The sequence below is a fragment of the Erpetoichthys calabaricus genome, chromosome 7, assembly GCF_900747795.2.
Source record: "Erpetoichthys calabaricus chromosome 7, fErpCal1.3, whole genome shotgun sequence".
NCBI lineage: Eukaryota > Metazoa > Chordata > Cladistia > Polypteriformes > Polypteridae > Erpetoichthys > Erpetoichthys calabaricus.
The window spans coordinates 151,556,095-151,579,693 of NC_041400.2; the positions used below are offsets into that span (position 1 = coordinate 151,556,095).

The following is a 23,599-nucleotide window of genomic DNA, read 5'->3' on the forward strand; positions in this document are numbered from 1 at the left end:
TGAAGGGGTTTCTCTTCACCATGGAAATGATTCTGCGATCATCCACCACTGTTATCTTCCATGGACGTCCAGGTCTTTTTGTGTTGCTGAGTTCACCAGTGCTTGTTTCTTTCTCAGGATGTACCAAACTGTAGATTTTGCCACTAGTAATATTATAGCAATTTTTCGGATGGGTTTTTTCCACATTTTGTTATGTTACAGCCTTATTCCAAAATGGATTAAATACATTTTTTTCCTCAGAATTCTACACACAACACCCCATAATGACAACGTGAAAAAAGTTTACTTGAGGTTTTTGCAAATTTATTAAAAATAAAAAAAATGAGAAATCACATGTACATAAGTATTCACAGCCTTTGCTCAATACTTTGTCGATGCACCTTTGGCAGCAATTATAGCCTCCTGTCATTTTGAATATGATGCCACAAGCTTGGCACACCTATCCTTGGCCAGTTTCGCCCATTCCTCTTTGCAGCACCTCTCAAGCTCCATCAGGTTGGATGGGAAGCGTCGGTGCACAGCCATTTTAAGATCTCTCCAGAGATGTTCAATCGGATTCAAGTCTGGGCTCTGGCTGGGCCACTCAAGGACATTCACAGAGTTGTCCTGAAGCCACTCCTTTGATATCTTGGCTGTGTGCTTAGGGTCGTTGTCCTGCTGAAAGATGAACCGTCGCCCCAGTCTGAGCTCAAGAGCGCTCTGGAGAAGGTTTTCATTCAGGATGTCTCTGTACATCGCTGCAGTCATTTTTCCCTTTATCCTGACTAGTCTCCCAGTCCCTGCCGCTGAAAAACATCCCACAGCATGATGCTGCCACCACCATGCTTCACTGTAGGGATAGTATTGGCCTGGTGATGAGCGGTGCCTGGTTTCCTCCAAACGTGATGCCTGGCATTCACACCAAAGAGTTCAATCTTTGTCTCATCAGACCAGAGAATTTTCTTTCTCATGGTCTGAGAGTCCTTCAGGTGCCTTTTGGCAAACTCCAGGCGGGCTGCCATGTGCCTTTTACTAAGGAGTGGCTTCCGTCTGGCCACTCTACCATACAGGCCTAATTGGTGGATTGCTACAGAGATGGTTGTCCTTCTGGAAGGTTCTCCTCTCTCCACAGAGGACCTATGGAGCTCTGACAGAGTGACCATCGGGTTCTTGGTCACCTCCCTGACTAAGGCCCTTCTCCCCCGATCGCTCAGTTTACAACAACAACAACATTTATTTATATAGCACATTTTCATACAAAAAATAGCTCAAAGTGCTTTACATAATGAAGAAAAGAAAAATAAAAGACAAAATAAGAAATTAAAATAAGACAACATTAGTTAACATAGAAAAGGAGTAAGGTCCGATGGCCAGGGTGGACAGAAAAAACAAAAAAAACTCCAGATGGCTGGAGAAAAAAATAAAATCTGCAGGGGTTCCAGGCCACGAGACCGCCCAGTCCCCTCTGGGCATTCTACCTAACATAAATGAAATAGTCCTCTTTGTAGTTAGGGATCTCACGGAGTCACTTGATGCTGATGGTCATACAGACTTCTGGCTTGTAATTCATCCATCATTGTTGGAACATCACGGTGCTTTGAGTAGCCACCACCAAAAGGACACCGGAAAAGGAAACAGAAGAGAGAGTAGGGGTTAGTACAGATTTTAGAGCCACCATGAATAGTTATTATAATGAATTGGATATACAGAGTATCAGGATTTAAATTACAGTGAAGTTATGAGAAGGCCATGTTAAAATAATGTGTTTTCAGCAGTTTTTTAAAGTGCTCCACTGTATTTGCCTGGCCAATTCCTTTTGGCATGCTATTCCAGATTTTAGGTGCATAACAGCAGAAGGCCACCTCACCACTTCTTTTAGGTTTTGCTCTTGGAATTCTAAGGAGACACTTATTTGAGGATCTGAGGTTACGATTTGGAATATAAGGTGTCAGACATTCCGATATATAAGATGGGGTGAGATTATTTAAGGCTTTATAAACCATAAGCAGAATTTTAAAGTCAATCCTGAATGACACAGGTAACCAGTGTAGTGACATCAAAACTGAAGAAATGTGCTCGGATTTTCTTTTCCTGGTTAGGATTCTAGCAGCTGCATTCTGCACTAGTTGCAAACGATTTATGTCTTTTTTGGGTAGTCCTGAGAGGAGTGCGTTGCAGTAATCTAGTCGACTGAAAACAAACGCGTGAACTAATTTCTCAGCATCTTTCAATGATATAAGAAGTCTAACTTTTGCTATGTTTCTTAAGTGAAAAAATGCTGTCCTAGTGATCTGATTAATATGCGATTTAAAATTTAGATTACAGTCAACAGTTACCCCTAAGCTTTTTACCTCCGTCTTGACTTTTAATCCTAATGTATCCAGTTTATTTCTAATAGCCTCATTGTATCCATTATTGCCAATCACTAAGATTTCGGTTTTCTCTTTATTTAACTTGAGAAAGTTACTATTCATCCATTCTGAGATTCAAGTTAGACATTGTGTTAGTGAATCAAGAGAATCGGGGTCATCAGGTGCTATTGATAAATACAGCTGTGTGTCATCAGCATAGCTGTGGTAGCTCACGTTGTGCCCTGAGATAATCTGACCTAACAGAAGCATGTAGATTGAGAAGAGCAGCAGACCCAGGATAGAGCCTTGTGGAACACCATATAGGATATCATGTGTCTTTGAGTTGTAATTACCACAACTAACAAAGAATTTTCTCCCTGCCAGGTAGGATTCAAACCAATTTAAGACACTGCCAGAGAGGCCCACCCATTGACTAAGGTGATTTCTAAGAATATTATGATCAATGGTGTCAAATGTGGCACTCAGATCTAGGAGGATGAGAACAGATAAATGGCCTCTGTCTGCATTTACCTGCAAGTCATTTACTACTTTAACAAGTGCAGTTTCTGTGGTGTGATTTGTTCTAAAACCTGACTGAAATTTATCAAGAATAGCATGTTTATTGAGGTGGTCATTTAACTGCATAATGACTGCCTTCTCCAGAATTTTACTTAAGAAAGGCAGGTTAGAGATGGGTCTAAAATTTTCAAGAGCCAAGGGGTCGAGATTATGTTTCTTATGTAGGGGCTTAACTACAGCAGTCTTAAGACAGTCTGGGAAGACCACCGTATCTAATGACGAATTTACTATGTCAAGAACATTATCAATTAACACGCCTGATGCTTCTTTGAAAAAATTTGTTGGTATTGGGTCAAGGACGCAGGTGGAGGGTTTCAGTTGAGAAATTATTTTATGTAAATCAGGTAAATCTATCCTAGTGAAAGAGTTTAATTTGTTTATAACGGAATGCTGGGGTTCAGGAGGATCCTTAGTGTTGGGGAGATATACTATGTTATTTCTAATATCATTAATTTTTTGATTGAATAATACAGCAATAGCCTCACAGGTTTTACTGGAAGTACTTAGGAGGCATTCCTTTGAGTTACCTGGGTTTAACAGACGATCAATCGTCGAGAATAAGACTCTGGGATTACTAGCATTGTTATTTATAATCTTAGAGAAATAACAGCACCTCTCAAGACGGACTGTGTTATTGTATTCTGTTAATTTAACTTTAAATATTTGATAGTGGATAGTTAGTTTAGTCTTCCTCCATTTACACTCCGCTCTACGGCATGTTCTCTTTAAATCAGACACTCTTTGGGTCTTCCATGGTATAACAATGCTAGAAGATTTTTTAACTGTCTTTTCAGGTGCAACTATGTCAACAGCAGCTCTCACTTTAGTATTAAATCTTTCCACCTTACTATTTACATTATCCTCGCTATTATAGTTGGCACTATAAACGGACTGATTGCTTAGAATATTTGTAAGTTTTAAAGCTGCTGATGAGTCAAAGAAGCGTTTTTTAACAATATGCTTCTCATGAGTGTTTTCTATCATTATTTCTATATTAAAAAGAAGAAGAAAATGGTCTGATAGACCAATATCAATGACCTGCTTTATATCAACTTTTAGTCCTTTAGTAATCACTAAGTCTAACGTATGACCTGCTTTATGTGTAGGCTGATTAACGAGCTGTCTCAAATCAAAAGAGGTGACGCCTGGCATTCACACCAAAGAGTTCAATTTTTGTCTCATAAGACCAGAGAATTTTCTTTCTCATGGTCTGAAAGTCCTTCAGGTGCCTTTTGGCAAACTCCAGGCGGGCTGCCATGTGCCTTTTACTAAGGAGTGGCTTCCGTCTGGCCACTCTACCACACAGGCCTGATTGGTGGATTGCTGCAGAGATGGTTGTCCTTCTGGAAGGTTCTCCTTTCTCCACAGAGGACCTATGGAGCTCTGACAGAGTGATCATCAGGTTCTTGGTCATCTCCCTGACTAAGGCCCTTCTCCCCCGATTGCTCAGTTTAGGTGGCCGGTCAGCTCTAGGAAGAGTCCTGGTGGTTTCAAACTTCTTCCACTTACGGATGATGGAGGTCACTGTGCTCATTGGGACCTTCAAAGCAGCAGAAATTTTTCTGTAACCTTCCCCAGATTTGTGCCTCGAGACAATCCTGTCTCGGAGGTCTACAGACAATTCCTTTGACTTCATGCTTGGTTTGTGCTCTGACATGAACTGTCAACTGTGGAACCTTATATAGACAGGTGTGTGCCTTTCTAAATCTTGTCCAATCAACTGAATTTACCACAGGTGGACTCCAATTAAGGTGCAGAAACATCTCAAGGATGATCAAAGGAAACATATATAAATGTGTGTTAAAAAGTTTGTTATAGTTAAAGGTATATAGTATTTTACTTGTTAGAGATACACAAAATAAAATGAGGCCAAGAGGAGTACATCAAATTCTGCCTCTTCAACTCGCATGCACACACATACACATTTCTACCATACAGTGTAACCAGAGAGCTAGACTTCTATAGGATGCAATAAAAGTACAAGTGTTTTTGTGCATGCCTTGTTTCTGTGTGACTTTCTAGTGTCTAGGATTAGGAAGAAAAATGCAAAAATTGACAACACATGTAGAACTGTCAGAAAAATCAAAAATGATAAAAATACCAAATAAGGTTCTAAAAATAAGAAAATTGGTCCTATTCTGTTCACTGATGTTGTATGCTAGAGTCAGTGAAATGGTTGCAACTTTCTTTTCACTTGCTTAGACCATGTAAATGAAGTTTATACTTTATGTTAATGACTAGTAATTTCACATGGTGGACAATGCATGAGTGAAAATAGTAACAAAGGCCGCATCTTCCAATAAAGTACTTCAGTCCACACAAGTGGTAGTGCTACTGCCTTGCAGTAAGTAGATCATATGTTCAAGTCCTGGGTCCTCCCTATGTGGAGAGTGCTTAGGGTAGTGACAAAAGTCCCATATAAATACAAAGAATTATTATCTTTATTATACTATAAGAGCGGTCAGTTCGAAAAGCAATAGTGAGAGGAAGAGTGGCTGTATTCGAACAGGAAAATGCCACCAAACAGAACAAATGAATGTTTTAAATAAATAGCATGAGGTCTACATTCATTACTTAAATTTCAGCTAGTGGTAAAATAAAGGATTTGAAGCTATTAGCAAAAAATAAAAAAATCTCTATTTCTTTCTCAATGTAAATATCATCAGCTTTACATTATCTGAATGTAAGATAAAGGAAGAAAGACTAGTTAATTAAACAATTAGATCAACAAGTTGCAAGGCTGACCCATTGATTTGTGAAAGTGGCTAAAATAAAAACCTGTAGCCACAGAGATACCCCAGTACTGAACGTGAGAGCCACATCAATAGACAAATGCTTATGAAGAAAAAATGTGATGTAGTAATGTACCACCTGATGTGTTTTTGTATGCTTTGTATCATAAACCACATGGGATAGCTCTGCAAACCTGAACTAAACGAAATGGGTACAGAAAATGCATCAATTGGTAGAGCTATAGATAAATCAAATCATAGTGACTGTGACAAGTAACACTTGAACAAAGAGACTAGCATTGGTTTATTTCTCAATTATATAAACAAATACCAGAAACCACAATTGTTTCTACATTTTTACAATTGCAATTGATGACTATTGAAAGTAGAACTTTGTAATTTAACTTTCACAACTGTGCTTTGCAAGATAAAGTCAAGAACAAAGTCTCTGTAAGGAAAATGTGCTTTGAAAACTGTTACTAGCAGGCTGCATATCATTACCTTTTCCTCTTTTGATGAACATAATTTTAAACAATTTTTGTGAACAATCCATAAATACTTTTTATTATATATCCCTTTTTGAACATAATTACAACACATTTCAGACAAATGAAAAACATTTGAGGATCCAGTAAGGATTCTCCATTTATTTCTGTGTTCTTTTGTTTTCAGGATGGAAAGTGCATAAATGCACAGTCAGCAGCCAATATGGCATGATCAGAAGCTTTTTCTTTAAGCGTTATTATTGTGAGTGGAGCCTATTCCTTTTACCTCTTGGGGCTTCAGACTCCGTTATTTAGTCTAGAAATCATCTAACAATGAGCAGAGCTGGCTCAGTTAAAGATATCCATCTTGGAACTAGGAAAAACAGCCATGTAACACCTAAACCTTTTAGGCACCACCTTTCTTATGACCCACGTATTTTGGTCACTTTGAACATAGTAGAATGGTTACTCTCATGACAATGATCACACAGTGAATTAGTGTTTGGGGCAAAACATAATGTGGTTTCTAGTATTGCTTATTATTTTTAAGGCTTCTTCTCTGTGATGAATAGACCACTGCCCTATGCAACTCTTTCATTCCTTTTGTTCTGTGATTTAAATAGTCTACAAGTAGGTAAATATAGATTTAAAGTGTTTTACATGTTTAATTGAGATTTTCAAAGGCTGGAACATTTTATGTTACTAGCTAGCTAAAATATAAAAGATGGCCATTGGTTCAGTCACTTTAGATGGATCAACACAAGTGAAAATCACACATGGTAACATTGGAAAATTTGAGACTGAAATTGTAATTCTTTAGTGATCATGTTTTCAGTCTTCCACCAGCTTTTCAGTGTTCCTTTTTAAGGAATATTTACAATAAGAAGAGACCACTATCTGTTAATCTCTGTTAAGATCAACTCCTTTAATCTGAGGAAAGTCTGTCTCTCTGTTAACATTTTGTGCGCCACTACACCAAATGTCTCATTGTTATCAGATTCTGGTTAACCTGATCATTATTGTCCCCACAGTTTTCACCAATTTCACATTAAACATATGTATGATGAAACTTATTTCCTTCCATTATGTAGCAAAAATGCAAAAGAAATAGTTTTGATATATTTTACAGTTAATATCATGACAATGAATATTTATCAACTGTTCATTCTTTGTACTGTACAGTCAGACTGATTATGGTACAGAATTCACCCACAAGCAGTACTTCATTGATAGTGTCATATGTAAAATATAAAAGCAATATGTTTGACCTTTCTCTAACCATGCTGGATTAGAAATGTGCTGACCAAGTAGTTTTTTTTTAAATTAGATCACTGTGTTGAAGCTTGTGTATTACATTTTTCCATGCAGATGACAAATTGCTTTTCTCAAATTAAAATGTTAATTTATTGATGATTACATCGCATGAAATATTAGTACTGACAAAATCATTGATAATTATCAAATGTGAATATTGGTGTTTTGAATAGCTTGGAAAGATTTTAGTCTTATTTTTTGTAAAGCACACTGACATTTAGTGTGATAAAATGTTATAACAATGAAAATAGAAATAGGAAAACAATGGTTGTGTACCAAATTCAACCTTTTTAATGCAGTATGTAATATATTCTACCTTTGTTCCACAGAAAGTAGGCTGTGACAAAGAAATTGGGTCCAGTAAAGTTGAAGATAAATGTGGAGTCTGTGGAGGCGATAACTCCCATTGTAGAACAGTGAAAGGGACCTTCACGAGAACACCTAAGAAACCTGGTAGGGTTGTTATCATCTGAATTTAAAGCAAAATGTTTTGGCTTTTGAAAATTGTAATATTATCAAGTCTGTTTTATGGGTTTGACTGTTTACTGAAATGTATAGATCCCTTTTTGGATTTGGTGAATTCCATAAACATTTCTACTAAACTATTTCTTCAAATGTGAATGTATTTTAAGGCATATCCTTAGATGCTTCTAGTATTGCATTTGGAAAACAGACCATTATTAACAGTATAATCACTTTCTAAGATTCCAGTCATTAAAAATGCATTACTAGTTTTTCTATTAAAAGTATTGAATGATGAAAAGCATCAATTAATAATGATTGTAATTCTTTTGAGAGCTATGGCTGTTAAATATTACAATAATCAATTACTCTCTTGATTATCTTTTCCACCATAATATAAAGAGAAGTGTCTGTGTGTGTGTGTGTGTGTGTGTGTGTGTGTGTGCGTGTGTGCGTGTGTGTGTGTGTTTATTTGCATGTCTATCCAGTTAGCAGGGTATTGTGTTCTGTACTTATGCCATTAGACAGAGAAAGAGAACAGAATATGAGAAGTACTAAAGAGTGAGAAAAGGAGGGCAAGAAAAAACTGCTTACTATAATATGATTAAATCCTTAACGCTAATGATTGATAACTTCACGACTGGCAATTATAGAGTGAAAATAATGGTAAATCGAAGTACACAACTAGAAACCAATGCCTCAACATAACTAGGCTAGAGTTACTAAACCAGGTCAATGTGGTAGCAACCAGCTCCGCATTTTCTTTGCAAAAATGCTTAGACTATAAGAGTTGTCAGTTCAGTAGGCGATGTCGAGAGGAAGCAACGAAAACAGGCAGACCTATCCAAAGAGGAAAAGGCTACCACAAGGGAAAAGTATCAGGTGTATATTATTATACCAGACCTAATGGACAAACCATGTATCAGAAAAGCTGAGGTGTGCATTAATTACTTATCTTTCAACAGGTCTTTGACGGGTAGCACAACTAGACTTTTAATATTCGCCTATGTACAAAAGATGTATCAGCCATTTTGAAATTAAAGTAATGAAAGATTTTTAAACTGTTCACAAAGACTAAAATTGTTTTAGCGCATTCCATGATGTATTTGATTCTTAAACACTATACAGTAAATATAGAGCTGCGTTTTTCTTAAATGTTGGGAGATGCACAAAGCAATTAGATACAATGAGAAATTCACTTATACAGAGGAATTAGCCTGTGAATTTCTACTTGACTTACAGTTATGGGGTTTATTCAGTTTAACAAATTTAAATATAGTTTCTCTGGTAGACAGCTCAATCCTTCTTAGAATAAATAATAAACACCAACATCCAATGAGCTGTCTGTTTAAATACCCGTGGAAACCACAAGGGGTGGGGCTTGTGACATGGAAGCAGAAGTGACATCAGACATCTTCAAGCAGATTCTGATTGAGGTGTGACAATAAGGGCACTGTTGACCCCTTGAACCCTCAGACCAGCCGTCAGACACCAGATAAAAGTCCAAAATGTTATTTATTATAATAATAAATGTGCACAAAGCACCTCCACCTCCACTATACTTCAATAAACAATCAATACTACAATAACAATCACAATAATCAAATAAACAATCTTCCACTCCCAGACGCTTAGCCACCCTGCCTCCCAACTCAGCTCGTCCGTCTGGGATTTCCCAGAGTCCTTTATAGTCCGTGACCCGGAAGTGTTTCTGTCCCTCAGTCCATGTGACTTTCTATCACTTCTGGGTCAGGTAAAAACTTCTCCTTTTCTTCATCAGCCCGGAAGCACTTTATTTCTTCCAACCATGTGGCTGTGATTTACTTCCGGGCTGTATGGAAAATAAACGTCTCTGTGTCTCCCTGCAGCATCCCCTGGCGACCCCGACGTTATCCAGCAGGGCTGTGCATTAAATCTCCATAGTCCATGATGCCCTGCTGGAATTCGGGGCATCTCCACGTTGCAAGGAGGGCTGCATCTAGCGGCCTGGGGGTATTGGCCGGGATGAATGGCCGGCCATATCTCACAGTGGTTAGTGACTGTATAACACCTAAAGACTTTCCCCATATTTTTCTTCAGCATAGCCTGTGAAACACTCTTAGTGCTTACGTGATTCAACATATAAACACAGAAATAACTTCCTTATGGTTGGATTAGGGATATCTTATACAATCATGTTAGCAATCCAAAAAACACTTTCCTCTACAGCACTTCACCCAAAGCTACAGCTGTGCTTTCTCTCCATATGGCCTCTTGCAATTTGATAACTTTAATTTCTGTTTTTTTGTAATCAAGAGTCATAATTTCCTAGACAATGTTTATACTGAAAGTATTCATAAAAGCATTTTCTGTAAAGCATGTTGAGAATATTAAACGATAAATGCAGGACTGAACATATTTTTGTATTTTATTTCGTAATTTAGTCTGCTTTTCAGGTTATTTATTTAGCACAAAATCACGTAACAAAATACTGAAATTAAATTAATGAGTAATTGATTATTTAATATTTTGCTTAATTATTGCCTCAGTTTTATCATAAAGTGATAAAATGTTTGTGCAAACATTTTATAGCATAATGTTCTTCATCTGCTTGTCAGAATTTATATGCTGCTTTAAATAATTACTTTTGTCATAACTCTCCCTTAAAATCTGCATTTTTCACCATTGTTTTTAATTGAAATATAAAATGCATAACACTTTCTTAACAGGAAAACAAATAAGCAAGAGATGGCATAAAGAAACCCAGTTGCTGGAAAATAAAACCTGCAAGTATCCAGTGCTAACTGACCTTCCTTTTTTTTAATAATGTTATTTGCTTTCATTGACCTTTTCTAATGAGTCCTATTCACAAATTAGATGTAGATGTCCAAATGATAAAAGACCAGATTTAGATCTTTACATTGAATTCAATTACAGAAAGCATTCATACATGTAATGACCTTTGCAGATGGTAATTTCTGTGATGTGGTAAATACAAATACAATTTAACATTGAAAATATCTCAGCAAACATATGGGACTAAAGTTTTTAAAAATAGCAAAATATTTAGGTGTAAGATTAACTAAATATAAATGTTTCAAATGGATAGAACAAAAATATGCATTAAATATAGTTTGAGATACACTTAATGTTGAGAATACTCATACAGAAATTTTATAAACTCTTCAATACTTTGTAGATATAGAAACATGCATTAATTACGTTTTTGAAAATTATGAGACTTGGGTTATATTTTATTGAAAAAAAAACCCTTCCTTTTAATGGTATTTTAAAAGCCAAATTACTGTTGTGTTTTTCAATTTAGTCTATTCAATAAGGACAGACATCTTCCTCTTTCTCACATAGTCAGTTGACCGAGGACAGAAGCCTTCCACTAAATTTAAATTATAACATGTTAATTTATTTTAATGTTTTTTTTACCAAAGATGGCATTCAGTTAGGTACTGTGTGATGCTGCTACAGTTTTTGATGTCCTCTTGTATTAAACAAATGTGTAGTAGTGGCATGCATGTTGTGCTGTAAAACAGTAAATAATAAATAAGTAATAACCAAGTTAGAATCCTAGTCCAACCTCTGTCAGTGTGGAGTTGTTCTTGGTCCTTGTAACTGTACAGTAAACATGTGCAGGTTGTGTCACTTAAGCTCTGAAATAGCACAGTGTGAGTAAGTGTAAGTGTTTTAAGGACACTATCCAGCGATGGAGTACTGAATGGTCCAGGGTTGGTTTCTGTCTTGAATCCAGTTTTCCAAAATTAGATTAAACAGTGTTTAATAAGTGGGTAGATATATTTTTAATATTCATACATTATTGGTTAAAAAAGTGATATTTATAAATGTTTAATATGTGATGAAGAGCTATGAAATAATGTGAGGGGCAGTTGCAAGTTTTATGCCTTCCGGTAGTTTATTTGCTTGGTTTCATCTAAAGCCATTGCAAAGGTACAGTCAATATTCTTTATTTTATTTTAACAATAAAATAATTAGACTACATCCTACTATATGTTTAAAGTTAAGCCAGCATGTACAGTAATTTGGTACAATTCCATCTTTAAATTACAATTTGACAAAGGTGGAAGAGTAGAAGTAATGTTACTTAGACAAAAGTTGCTAAAGTAAAAGTAAAGGTATCTAATAGCAACTACTGTAAGATACTTTGTAAATTACTGAAGTAAAAGTGAAAAAGGTTATTTAAAAGCTTTTTAATCTCATTGATATTCAGTAAGTAGAATCAGCACAGCACCTGCACTTTGAAGTATTTTTTAAAACTCAGATTCATGTGGTTGTGCTGCTCTTCCTCATATATATGAAAGTATTGAATAAAAAACAACAAAAATGTAGGAATTTGGCACAGAAAGTTTCTCAAACAGAATTTTTTAATGATGTTGATATGGTGTACAGCAGTGCTCCCCAACCTTTTTGACAGCAAGGACCACTTTATTAGATGCAAATTTTTCCACGGACCGGTCGGGGTGGGGGGGTTGGGTCTAGTTTTATACACAATTTACACAACATTTCTATTGTTATTAAGTTATTAAGCAGTTCGCATATGTTTGCAACCTGAGATTTTTCTTCTTTTTTTGCATATAACAAACACATATGCTTTGCATTTGTCATTCCAACAGATTGCACATCACAAACATTAACACTGCTATCTTTTTTTCGTGTCTGCCGTTTCTATAGGAGGGTAACAATGAGTTAAATTCCAATGGATGTTTTTCAAATGTTGACAAGCAATAAGCAAAAGGTATCACTGAAAACCACAGAAAACAAACACAGCAAAAAAAAAAAAAAACCAGTACGAGGAAAGTTCGAAGAAAGAGATGTTTTTTACAATGTTTCTGTTTGGGGATCGTTGTGCAAACGTCACAACTGAGCTGTGACCACAGATCTAGCTGCTCTGTAGATGATTCGTTCAAGCATTTCAAGATCACTTCGTTGTAATGAAAGCATCTGCTGAATGTACTTCGTAGTAACGCGATTTCTATAGACTTGTGTCATATGGGAAACTGTCGGGACCATAAAAATAACTTTGTTATAATACTCTGTCACCTCGTCTCTCTCCTCTCTCTGCGCCGCTGCAAAGCCCCGCCCACCAAGCGTTCTGAAAAGTCTCAGTGAGTCTCCGTTGCCGGCAGTTCTCTCGCGGCCCGGCTGTCAGACGGCGGTGGCCCGGTAGTGGGCCGCGGACCGGGGGTTGGGGACCCCTGGTGTACAGTACTAAACGTGTACAGGCCATGTGAATTTTGTCAGTTGTTACTTCAAATATGTGTTAAGACAATACAACCATATCTGTTGGTTGCTAGTTTAAAGTCATTTGTAAGGGAAGGCAGCTATTGTTTATGCTATGTGCACCTCACTATGATGTAACGACGGAGAACATCTTTTTTAAAATGGTAAGTCCTGTTATCATATCTTATCCTTTTAGACAAATGGGCATTGATTGCAACAATGCTTGGCTACAGTGATGGATTTACAGGTAATGGGGCCAATGTGTACAGATCTTGTTGGAGCCCTATTTCTTTTTTCAAAATATTAAAACTGATTTTCACAGAGTCGATTAAAGGCAGTAACCTAACAAGGTTAATGTTACATTTAGAATGAAATGTGAAGTTCAAATTACTGTAGTAAAAATAGTTACTGCAAGCTGAGCTGCCATTCGGCCTTTAAGAAGCACAGACGCCTATACGTTTTATAAAAGTAAAATTAATGCAGTACACAATTAAAATTCTATCATTATTACCACTAGGTAAAACCATTTTAATTAGCGACCAGAATATTGGCTTAGTAGCCAGTAAATTTAACTATAAAACATCAATAAACATTTTATAACATTTTTGATTATATCCCATTAATTACATCTCAGCACACTAACTATTAATTTCTAATATCCATCCATTATCCAACCTGCTATATCCTAACTACAGGGTCACGGGGGTCTGCTGGAGCCAATCACAGCCAACACAGGGTGCAAGGCAGGAAACAAACCCCGGGTAGGGCGCCAGCCCACCACAGGGCACACACCCCCACACACCAAGCACATACTAGGGACAATTTAGGATTGCTAATGCACCTAACCTGCATGTCTTTGGACTGTGGGAGGAAACCGGAGCACCCAGAGGAGAACATGCAAACTCCACGCAGGAAGAACACAGGTCTCCCAACTGCAAGGCAGCAGCGCTACCCACTGCGCCACCGTGCCACCCGCATTTCTAATATCTGAGATGTAATTATAAAAATAAATTCAACTTATCATTATGTGGCGCTTGTTTCTTACTGTCTTTACCTGTATCAGAAACACAGTACAAACCCCTTGTGTTTGAAATTGCACTACTATATCAAAAGTTATATTTTTCAGTGCATAGCAATCAGTAGCTAGAATCACTAAATATTGGTGCGCTATAAAGGAACTGAAGTCATTTTCAACTCTTTTACTGTACTGTACGTGCACTAAACCACCTTATTTTTAAAAACAATAATGGGCTGACTCGTCTTTTTCCATCACTACAGTTGCACCTTTTGTTTCTGCACCTTTATATTTGCCTCAGTTTGACTATCAGAATTTTACTGCAGTATCTTTCAAACACCAACAAGTATGATTATTATTATTTGTACTGTATCATTATATATACCCTGCTAGTTTAAAAAAATCAACAAATTTAATTTTTCATAAGTTTGAGAAAGAGTTCATGTATACATACAACTCCATGGTTTTTGGAAAGCAGAGTTTTCACCGCATAATGAAGCTGCTTGGTTTTACAGTATGTCCTTGCGGCTGAACAGCCTTACTAAGTCTGGCCAGGGGTGTCCGGTCTGTACTTTATAAAGAGTGCTGCCACTATATCAAGAGCTATCCGCCATATCAGGCATGGCACCGGTAGTCTCCTCATGTAGAAAATGTAAAGTCACATCACATGAGATTTAAGGCAGGGCCTGTAGGACTTAAACAGCCATTGACCAACACACTGCATCTTTATAAAGCAATATACTGAGATCCACGCACTGATACATGCTAGAGAGAACGGCACGGCCATTTAAGTCATTTAGTATCGTATAGCACCTAGCACACCAGTATCTTGATGACTTACAACCCCGAAAAATATTTGCTTGCAGTTATATTTTGATTCTTCATTGTAAATTTCGTATTTGGAACATAAGCAATCAAGTGTTCTTAGTAATGACCCATTTTAAAAATGTAATGAAGTAGAATTATTATTAAATAAATACACTTTGTAAAGAGTAAAAGCATTTGCATTTAAAAATACTTTAAAAAGTACAATTCCTTATACAGTCTACTCAAGTACAGCAGCAAAAGTAAATGTATTTCATTATTTTCCACCACTGCAATATGGAAATCTGCATAATTTTGTGAATGGGACATTTCTCTTTGCTATAATAGTTTTCTGTCATCTGCTCTGCTTACTTAATCTTACCTAAAGAAAGAAATACATGAAAGTAGTGTGAATATTACATATTATATAATATTTTATAGTTTTATAGTCTGTAGAGGTCAATGGGGGCAAATTCATTATCTTTGACTAATTAAAAACATTTTATTTAAGGGAAGACGAGAGGAGCATTTTCATTACCCAAAAGAGCGCGAAATGTTTATCTCTCTGAAACAAAGGAATCCAAAAATACTCTTGGTAAGTTAAAGCGATTTGCAGAAGAAGGGACATCCTGTGTGTAATGAAGGCCATTTTGTTGTATGTAAGTAGTATTTCTAACTGTAGTTACCAAACTAAAGTTTCAAAATGTATTTCTTAGACCTTCATCATACTCCATTTCAGACAACATTGCAATGTGAGCATATTGTTATACACTTATTTGGTATTAGTTCTTCATGAGGTTAAATAAAAGGGAAGTTTGCAATAATGAACTACAGAGTTGGATTTATAATTATTTGCAGAAATTCTTAATTGTTGTAGAATAAAAACATAACCTAACCTGTCCAAAACCAGCTTAACCCATTTAAGGGACACAGGGCTGGAATTATCCCAGAGACAGGGAGCCATTAACAAGGTAATATTCAGGTAGAGAAGATAAATTGAAGAAAAAGTGTGAAGATGATTATAATCACTTTCAACAGTTAAGAAATAATAAATCTCTAAAATTGTGTTTTCTTAAAAAGAAGAAAAATGTATGGTTGTATGATATGATAAAATAGGCTTAATAACCAGAATTCTGCATCAAAAGACAAAAAACAGCAAAAAATAAATCATTTTGAAACTTTGGTCTGGCTTACATTGTTAGGTTCTTCTTTTGCAGGCATGTTTAACTAGCATTTGGGGTAATACACTCTAGTCAGTTAAAAGCCAGTTAATGATTAGTCCAAAATGCCTTCAATGAAAAGGATGCCCACTTCTGCAAGGTTTATTTGTGTTCAATGCTCTACTAACCACTACTATTATGTTTTTTAAATCCTTGCTTCATGACTGATCAAAATGTGCAAAGGTTACCTTAAGATGTTTGACATTCCACCCGGTGGTAGACATGTGTTCATTCAAGAGGATGAAACCTCCCCTCACATACTTGGTAAGTTGTGCCAAAAAAACTGGAAATGAGTGATTTTTGAATTTTCCTGAGAGGCAAAAATATCACCAAGCAAAATAAGACTGTAGCAGATGAATCCAGCTTCAGAGACGCAGCCTTTTAGTATTATTGTCTATAGAAAAAAAGAAGCAAGTAAACCAAAAAGGAGGGAATGTGCTGCTTAGCTAATGCAAACCCTAGTTTTTTCTACTGTGCTTTAGCATTTAACCGTGGCGTGTCAAACTCTGGACCTCGAGGGACTGTAGTGGCTGCTGGCTGCAATCAACCAATCAATAAGAGACTGTTTCCATTTTTTTTAAACTGAATTCCTTGTTTTGGTAAAATCTGTAAGGGCATGTTTTGCTGTTTCATTGAAATTTGGACAGGAGCCTGCTTCACAATATTTTATTTACATGACTTCATTGCGGCTTATTTGTATGCTTGCTAAGCAAGCACTTTATGCCTAAATTATTTCTAAAAGGATAATTTGTTTTGAATAGCAAGTGCAGGTGCAAGTCAATTTGTCCTGCAGAGGATCAACTGATTAATCATGAGGCACACCTTTGCTTGTTCATCACAAAGTATATGGCTTTTAAAAACCATGTATTAAGCAATGAATGTCCATATTAAGCAGATATGTTAAATGTCAAATGTAATCTTTGTTAAAAAATGATTAATGTATTAATTATTACACTGCGGGATAATTTTGCATCCATGCCTTATGTATAGATGCAACAAATCAAGTAGTCTAATTAAGGAAAGGGTTTGCCTGGGATTTTCAGAGTGGATATAATAAAAACATGCAGTCATTATGGTTCTTTGAGAGCAGAGTTTGAAACCCCTCATTTTCAATCTTATTTTTAAAAGATGTAAATGTTGGGAGTTAGCATTTCAAGCAGAAGAAATTAAATATTTGTGCATCCACAAAGGACACAATTCAAGCTAAAACTCACAGTTATTACCATTTGCCACCAAGGGTTATTATCACAATGAAGGCTACATCTTTTTCTTTTGAAATTCTTGGTTTAATGTTTTTTTTTTTAATTAAAACCAGTTAGAGAGGTACCATGCCTTATAACCTCAGTCAAGTACATGGTGTTCTCTCAGTTATTTGGTGACTCCTACAGTACACAGTACAGACTCCTGCTCCAGCCTGACCTGTGCATTAGACACACTATTGCACTGTTGTTTCAGTCATGTCTGGTCTACCAATTACTGAGATAAATACAAAAATATCTAGGAGAGGAGTTCTTTTTATTTATTTATTTATCTTCTACCAATCCTATGTAGCAATACATTATAAGCTAGATGCTCATAGCTCATACAGTATTTTTGGTGTAAATGCAAATATTAGCCTTCAGAATATTAAGTGAGATCATCTGACCACTGATGCTGCATTTTTATCCACAACATGAGTTTGTTTTTTTTTTTAACGAAAGGTTTTCTTATTTTTGATTAATTTTGATCGACCCTACAAAATCAGTGATTTAACAGTGCACTTTTTAAATTCTTTTGTTTGTTGGCCCAGCTATCCATTATTTCTGTGTAGGTTTTTAGTGGCATTTTTACCTTTATGTTTCTTTTGCCTATTGATGTTTTTTATTCAGTATCTGTGCTGGAGTGAATGAATGTACTACTGAAAGCTTGGGATCTCATCTGACCTTCAGTAGTACATAAAAATAACCACAATCCAAGACAATGCTGCGCTTGCACCGGATCAAAGCTTTAAAAACAGTTGACATGGAGCTGTTTAAAAGTGCTTGGTCTTAGGGTTAAGTAGACAGACCCTACAATATGAGAAAAAGAATTTGAATTCTAACAGTATTTTTTTGTTTTCTTCTTTTTAAAATTTTTTGCCATTGAATCATAAATAGTTTAATTGTATCTTCTATCAAGCTATTCTATCAAAGTGTTAATCAACATCTCAAAATATTTAAAAACAGTAACATTTTAAAGATTTCATGAAAAAAATATTACACATAAAATGAATTTAACATAAGGTAGGGCACTGGCATTTTTTAGCAGACACCTTTATCCAAAGCAGCCTACAGTATTAAACCATAATGCATACAATCTGAATGTTTAGAAACACTATTAACAAGTAGTAGAGAGAAAAATAAAGTTAAGCACAAGAAGTACAGTATTATATTTAGTCTCAAGGAAGAATGAAAAATTACAAGTAAAATATGTAGAAATGGGCGGCACAGTGGCGCAGTGGGTAGCGCTGCTGCCTCACAGTTCTGAGACCTGGGGACCTAGGTTCGCTTCCCGGGTCCTCCCTGCGTGGAGTTTGCATGTTCTCCCCGTGTCTGCATGGGTTTCCTCCGGGCGCTCCGGTTTCCTCCCACAGTCCTAAGACATGCAGGTTAGGTGGATTGGTGATTCTAAATTGGCCCTAGTTTGTGCTTGGTGTGTGGGTGTGTTTGTGTGTGTGTGTCCTGCAGTGGGTTGGCACCCTGCCCGGAATTGGTTCTTGCCTTGTGCCCTGTGTTGGCTGGAATTGGCTCCAGCAGACCCCCGTGACCCTGTGTTTGGATTCAGCAAGTTGGAAAATGGATGGATGGATGGAATATGTAGAAATTGCTTGGCATTTGATTTAGTCAGTAGAGCTGCAGATATTGAGTTGAAGATCACAGAGCTAGATTATCTTAGACAGGTGCCCGAATATCCATACATTGGGTGTACTTCAGATGGTTATGGGAGACTTATTCTAGTTTTTTACAATTGAGAAGTCTCATCAAGTTTCAGCATACTTGACAAGAGGAGGGTCAGTCAGCAGACAAGCAAAGTAAATTAACGACATCGAGAAACCAGAGGCTGAAAATATTCAAAATCAAAACCATGGAAAGACCAGAAGATTAAGTATTTTTTTATTGTCTCCTTACTGTGCGCAATGCAAAAGTTGATCATCTTTTTGTTAAATCAATGGGGAGAGCAAAACAGAGTGAGTAGTGTGAAGAAAATGACAAACATCCGTCATGCAGTTTTATTCTTGAAGATATAGAAAGGCAAGGGCAGTTGTAGAATTTGAGCCAAAAGAGAACATGAGTCTGCACAGAGCAATTAGCTTAGAGTTAAAATGTGTAAGCGTAAGGAAAAGATAAGACAGGGTTATTAAAGAAAAATGTTAATTGAACAAGAGGAGATCACATAAAGTCACATCAAGATTCCTGACTGTGTTCCTGACATGTAGGCAATAGACATGCAAATGTAGCAGACCTTTTTTTTCTTGTTTTTTTAATTCTACTATTTAAATGAAAAGTAAGGTAGCACAGTGCAGACACAAAGCTCAAGGGACATGGATTTAATTCCACACATAGTCATTGTCTGTTTGCATGTGTCTTCCCTTCCGCTTGTGAGCTTTTCCTTGGCCAATGCATTCTCCTTTCATATTCCATTTGTTAAGTGCCAAGTTAAGTGTTTTGTCCAGAGTAGCCCAGCATAAATAAGTTAACTACATGGTGTAGTACCATTCATCAAGAGTTGGCTTGTTCATCTAATGCTGTCAAGATAGACTCCATCTCCCTGCAATTCTGAATGGAAAAAATCAGGATTAAAATGGATATTTGGATGCATATTATTTAAGAATGTGCCAACCTATTTTTATTACAGTAATCCCTCCTCCATCGCGGGGGTTGCGTTCCAGAGCCACCCGCGAAATAAGAAAATCCGCGAAGTAGAAACCATATGTTTATATGGTTATTTTTATATTGTCATGCTTGGGTCACAGATTTGCGCAGAAACACAGGAGGTTGTAGAGAGACAGGAACGTTATTCAAACACTGCAAACAAACATTTGTCTCTTTTTCAAAAGTTTAAACTGTGCTCCAAGACAGTTCAGTCTCACAATTAAAAGAATGCAAACATATCTTCCTCTTCAAAGGAGCAAACAAATCAATAGGGCTGTTTGGCTTTTAAGTATGCGAAGCACCACGGCACAAAGCTGTTGAAGGCAGCAGCTCACACCCCCTCCGTCAGGAGCACAGAGAGAGAGACAGATAAAAAAATCAATACGTGCCCTTCGTGCTTTTAAGTATGCGAAGCACTGTGCAGCATGTCGCTTCACGAAGCAGCTGCACAGAAGGTAGCCAACGTGAAGATAATCTTTCAGCATTTTTAGACGAGCGTCCGTATCGTCTAGGTGTGCGAACAGCCCCCCTGCTCACACCCCCTACGTCAGGATCAGAAAAAGTCAGCGCAAGAGACAGAGAGAAAGTAAGCTGGGTAGCTTCTCAGCCATCTGCCAATAGCGTCCCTTGTATGAAATCAACTGGGCAAACCAACTGAGGAAGCATGTACCAGAAATTAAAAGACCCATTGTCCGCAGAAATCCGCGAACCAGCAAAAAATCCGCGATATATATTTAAATATGCTTACATATAAAATCCGCGATAGAGTGAAGCCGCGAAAGGCGAAGCGCGATATTGCGAGGGATCACTGTATTTCATGTTTTCATTTTAAGAGATGATTTGAACACAGTGACCTGGAACACTAAACTCATTAAAAGAATGCTTAACGTTTCCATTTTCTTGCAAGTTACTGGAGCTTTTAAACAGCCTGCAGAACATAAAGACAATGTGAGCTGAGAGTGCATGTTCACAGTTATGACTTGTCTGTAGTGTCAGGGATAGTGTACTACTTTTTAAAATTAGTACAAATAATGAAAATAAATTGAGGGAAATGTACTGTAACTACATTCTGAATGATGCTAATGAGTGACATTCTAGTGTTTTGGTCCTACTTCTACTTCCAACTTAAATGTTCACCAAAAAACAAATGAAATTCTCAGCTTTGAAGGTGATTGGCAGAGTGCAAAAGTAAAGAATCACAGATCCGGTGAAAGGCACAGAAATGTTGTGTTACAGAGAGACAGAGCCTGGCTTTCAACACAACAGCACCTATTACTTCCTTGCAATTAAATGAAAGGTGAACTTCTCCATATGAAAGCATTTAGACAACATACTGTATGAATTTAAAGAAAGTTATAAGTGCAAATTATGGGAATTCAATTGATGAATAAAATGGTTAAGCAGGTTTAAATGGTATAATGTAAAACACAATGTCATTTTTTTTACTGCAACAATCTAAAATTTTAGTAAAAACAAAATTTATAGCTTTAATTTGAAATGACAGATGAAATGATTACAAGAGATTAACATTTCCCATTTCTTTTAGTTTGAAGGATTTTTTTTCTTCACATATCATATTCTGGCGGCTTTTCTATCCTTCTGAGTCTACTTTTTCCATTATAGATAGATTAAGTTGCAGTAGGAAGAAACAAACAATGTTTTGATGCTAGACATCGTACAGTCTCATACTCCTACACGGTCAATTCTCAGTAACCTTGTACAGTATGGAATGAAGGAAGAAGTGAAACAACACACACCCACAAAAATAATTTGTAAATGCTACGCAAAGTGTATCAAATTCAGAGCTCTTAAAGCTCAAGCCAATAATGTTAGCATAGATGTGTTCTTCCCTTTTGATGTTTCTTTACCTTTTGTTAATTTAGGGTTTTTCAGTATTTTTGTTTATTTGTTTATATACTTTTTTATTTATAATTGTGTTATTCACTGTCTAGGATTTAAGGCATCAGTTTCAGGAGTTTGTATTTGATAATTGTACCCTTAATTTATTATAAATTAGCTTTACTTTCACACCAACTTGAATTGTTTTTTAGCAGAACTGAAGTGTGGATAAGAGATTGCTTGGCTGCACACATATTGGTATGTCATTGTGCCACCTGTTGAAATATTACAGTTGTTACAGTCAGTTGCCACAGTTCTGTTTTTTGATAATCTTTTCCAAACAATATTGTTGAATAAGAAATAATAGGTGGCTTACAAACTATAGCTTGTGTTAAATAGATGTACTGATTCATCTGGCTACACTGATGGATTAAAGATCAGAAGTCCACATGACCATCATCATCAAGTTCTTCCATGAGATCCCTGAATACAATGAGGACTGATTGATGTCATTTATGTTAGGTAGAATGCCTAGAGGGGGCTGGGTGGTCTCATGGCCTGGAACCCCTGCAGATTTTATTTTTTCTCCAGCCATCTGGAGTTTTTTTGTTTTTTCTGTCCTCTCTGGCCATCGGACCTTACTTTTATTCTATGTTAATTAGTGTTCTCTTATTTTAATTCTTATTTTGTCTTTTTTTTTCTTTCTTCATCATGTAAAGCACTTTGAGCTACATTATTTTTATGAAAATGTGCTATATAAATTAATGTTGTTGTTGTTACATTTGTATATGATGAGGTATTAGTCATATTAGATAAAAGCGCCTGCTAAGCATATAAATGTAAATATAATATTAACCTCATTTAACAGGTGCACTGAAGTAGAAGCAAGAATACAACCATGTTGTTCGAGTCTATTCAAGCAATTTACAACCATATTATAACCCTCTTTTCACTCATTATACCTCTTGAATAAAATTATAAAAGAACCAATTTATAATCTACACTTTCTTTCAGAATATCTAGAAACATTAGAAATTATTAAAATGATTTAATTCATTACAATATTATTAATGCAGGCAATTAAATTGTCATTTAATTTTTCAAATTTATATCACCTTTTAAAAAATGTTAAACAAGGAAAGGCATAGTGGCTTTCAGGAAATAGCAAAAGAACTAAAAAACTGTAGATGTATGAAAAATAACTTCTCTATTACTCAGCTGAGAATCAGACTATATAATTAACAATTATCCATTCTACCTGTAGGTGTTTAAAGTATGTCCACAAGCTGCTGGCACCAATTCATTATTTTTGAAAAAAAAAATACCAGTCTAAAACGGCATGTTTTTAAACATTTAATAAAATAATTACTTTTCCAAATATTACTTTACTTAAACATAATAACAGCATAATGTCGTAATAGTTTCTTGTTCAAGACAACTGAAAAATTCAGGTCAAGTCAGAATAACTTTCCATTTTTCACTCATTATACTTTTCAACATTGCTTATGTTAAGTGTGCATAAGATGTTGTATATTATACAAATTGTTACTTTCAGTTTAGAATGATACTTATCAATGTGCAATGACTAAGTTGGCAAGTAAGCAAAGAGTAATGTCTTTTACTTAAGATCACTGTCACACTCTAATTAAAGTTTAAAAAAATCAAGCAACATCTCACAAGGCACTTTTTGCATTTTTCCA

General features: G+C 36.2%; 1 protein-coding gene across 1 annotated transcript in view; it reads left to right on the forward strand.

Moving 5' to 3' along the window:
- The window catches only part of adamts3 (ADAM metallopeptidase with thrombospondin type 1 motif, 3), a 324,662-nt gene that overhangs the window by 252,413 nt on the left and 48,650 nt on the right, over window positions 1–23,599 (forward strand). The window contains 2 exon segments of the mRNA XM_028805559.2: window positions 7,770–7,893; window positions 16,354–16,434. Of these exon segments, the coding sequence (XP_028661392.2) occupies window positions 7,770–7,893; window positions 16,354–16,434 (205 nt within the window).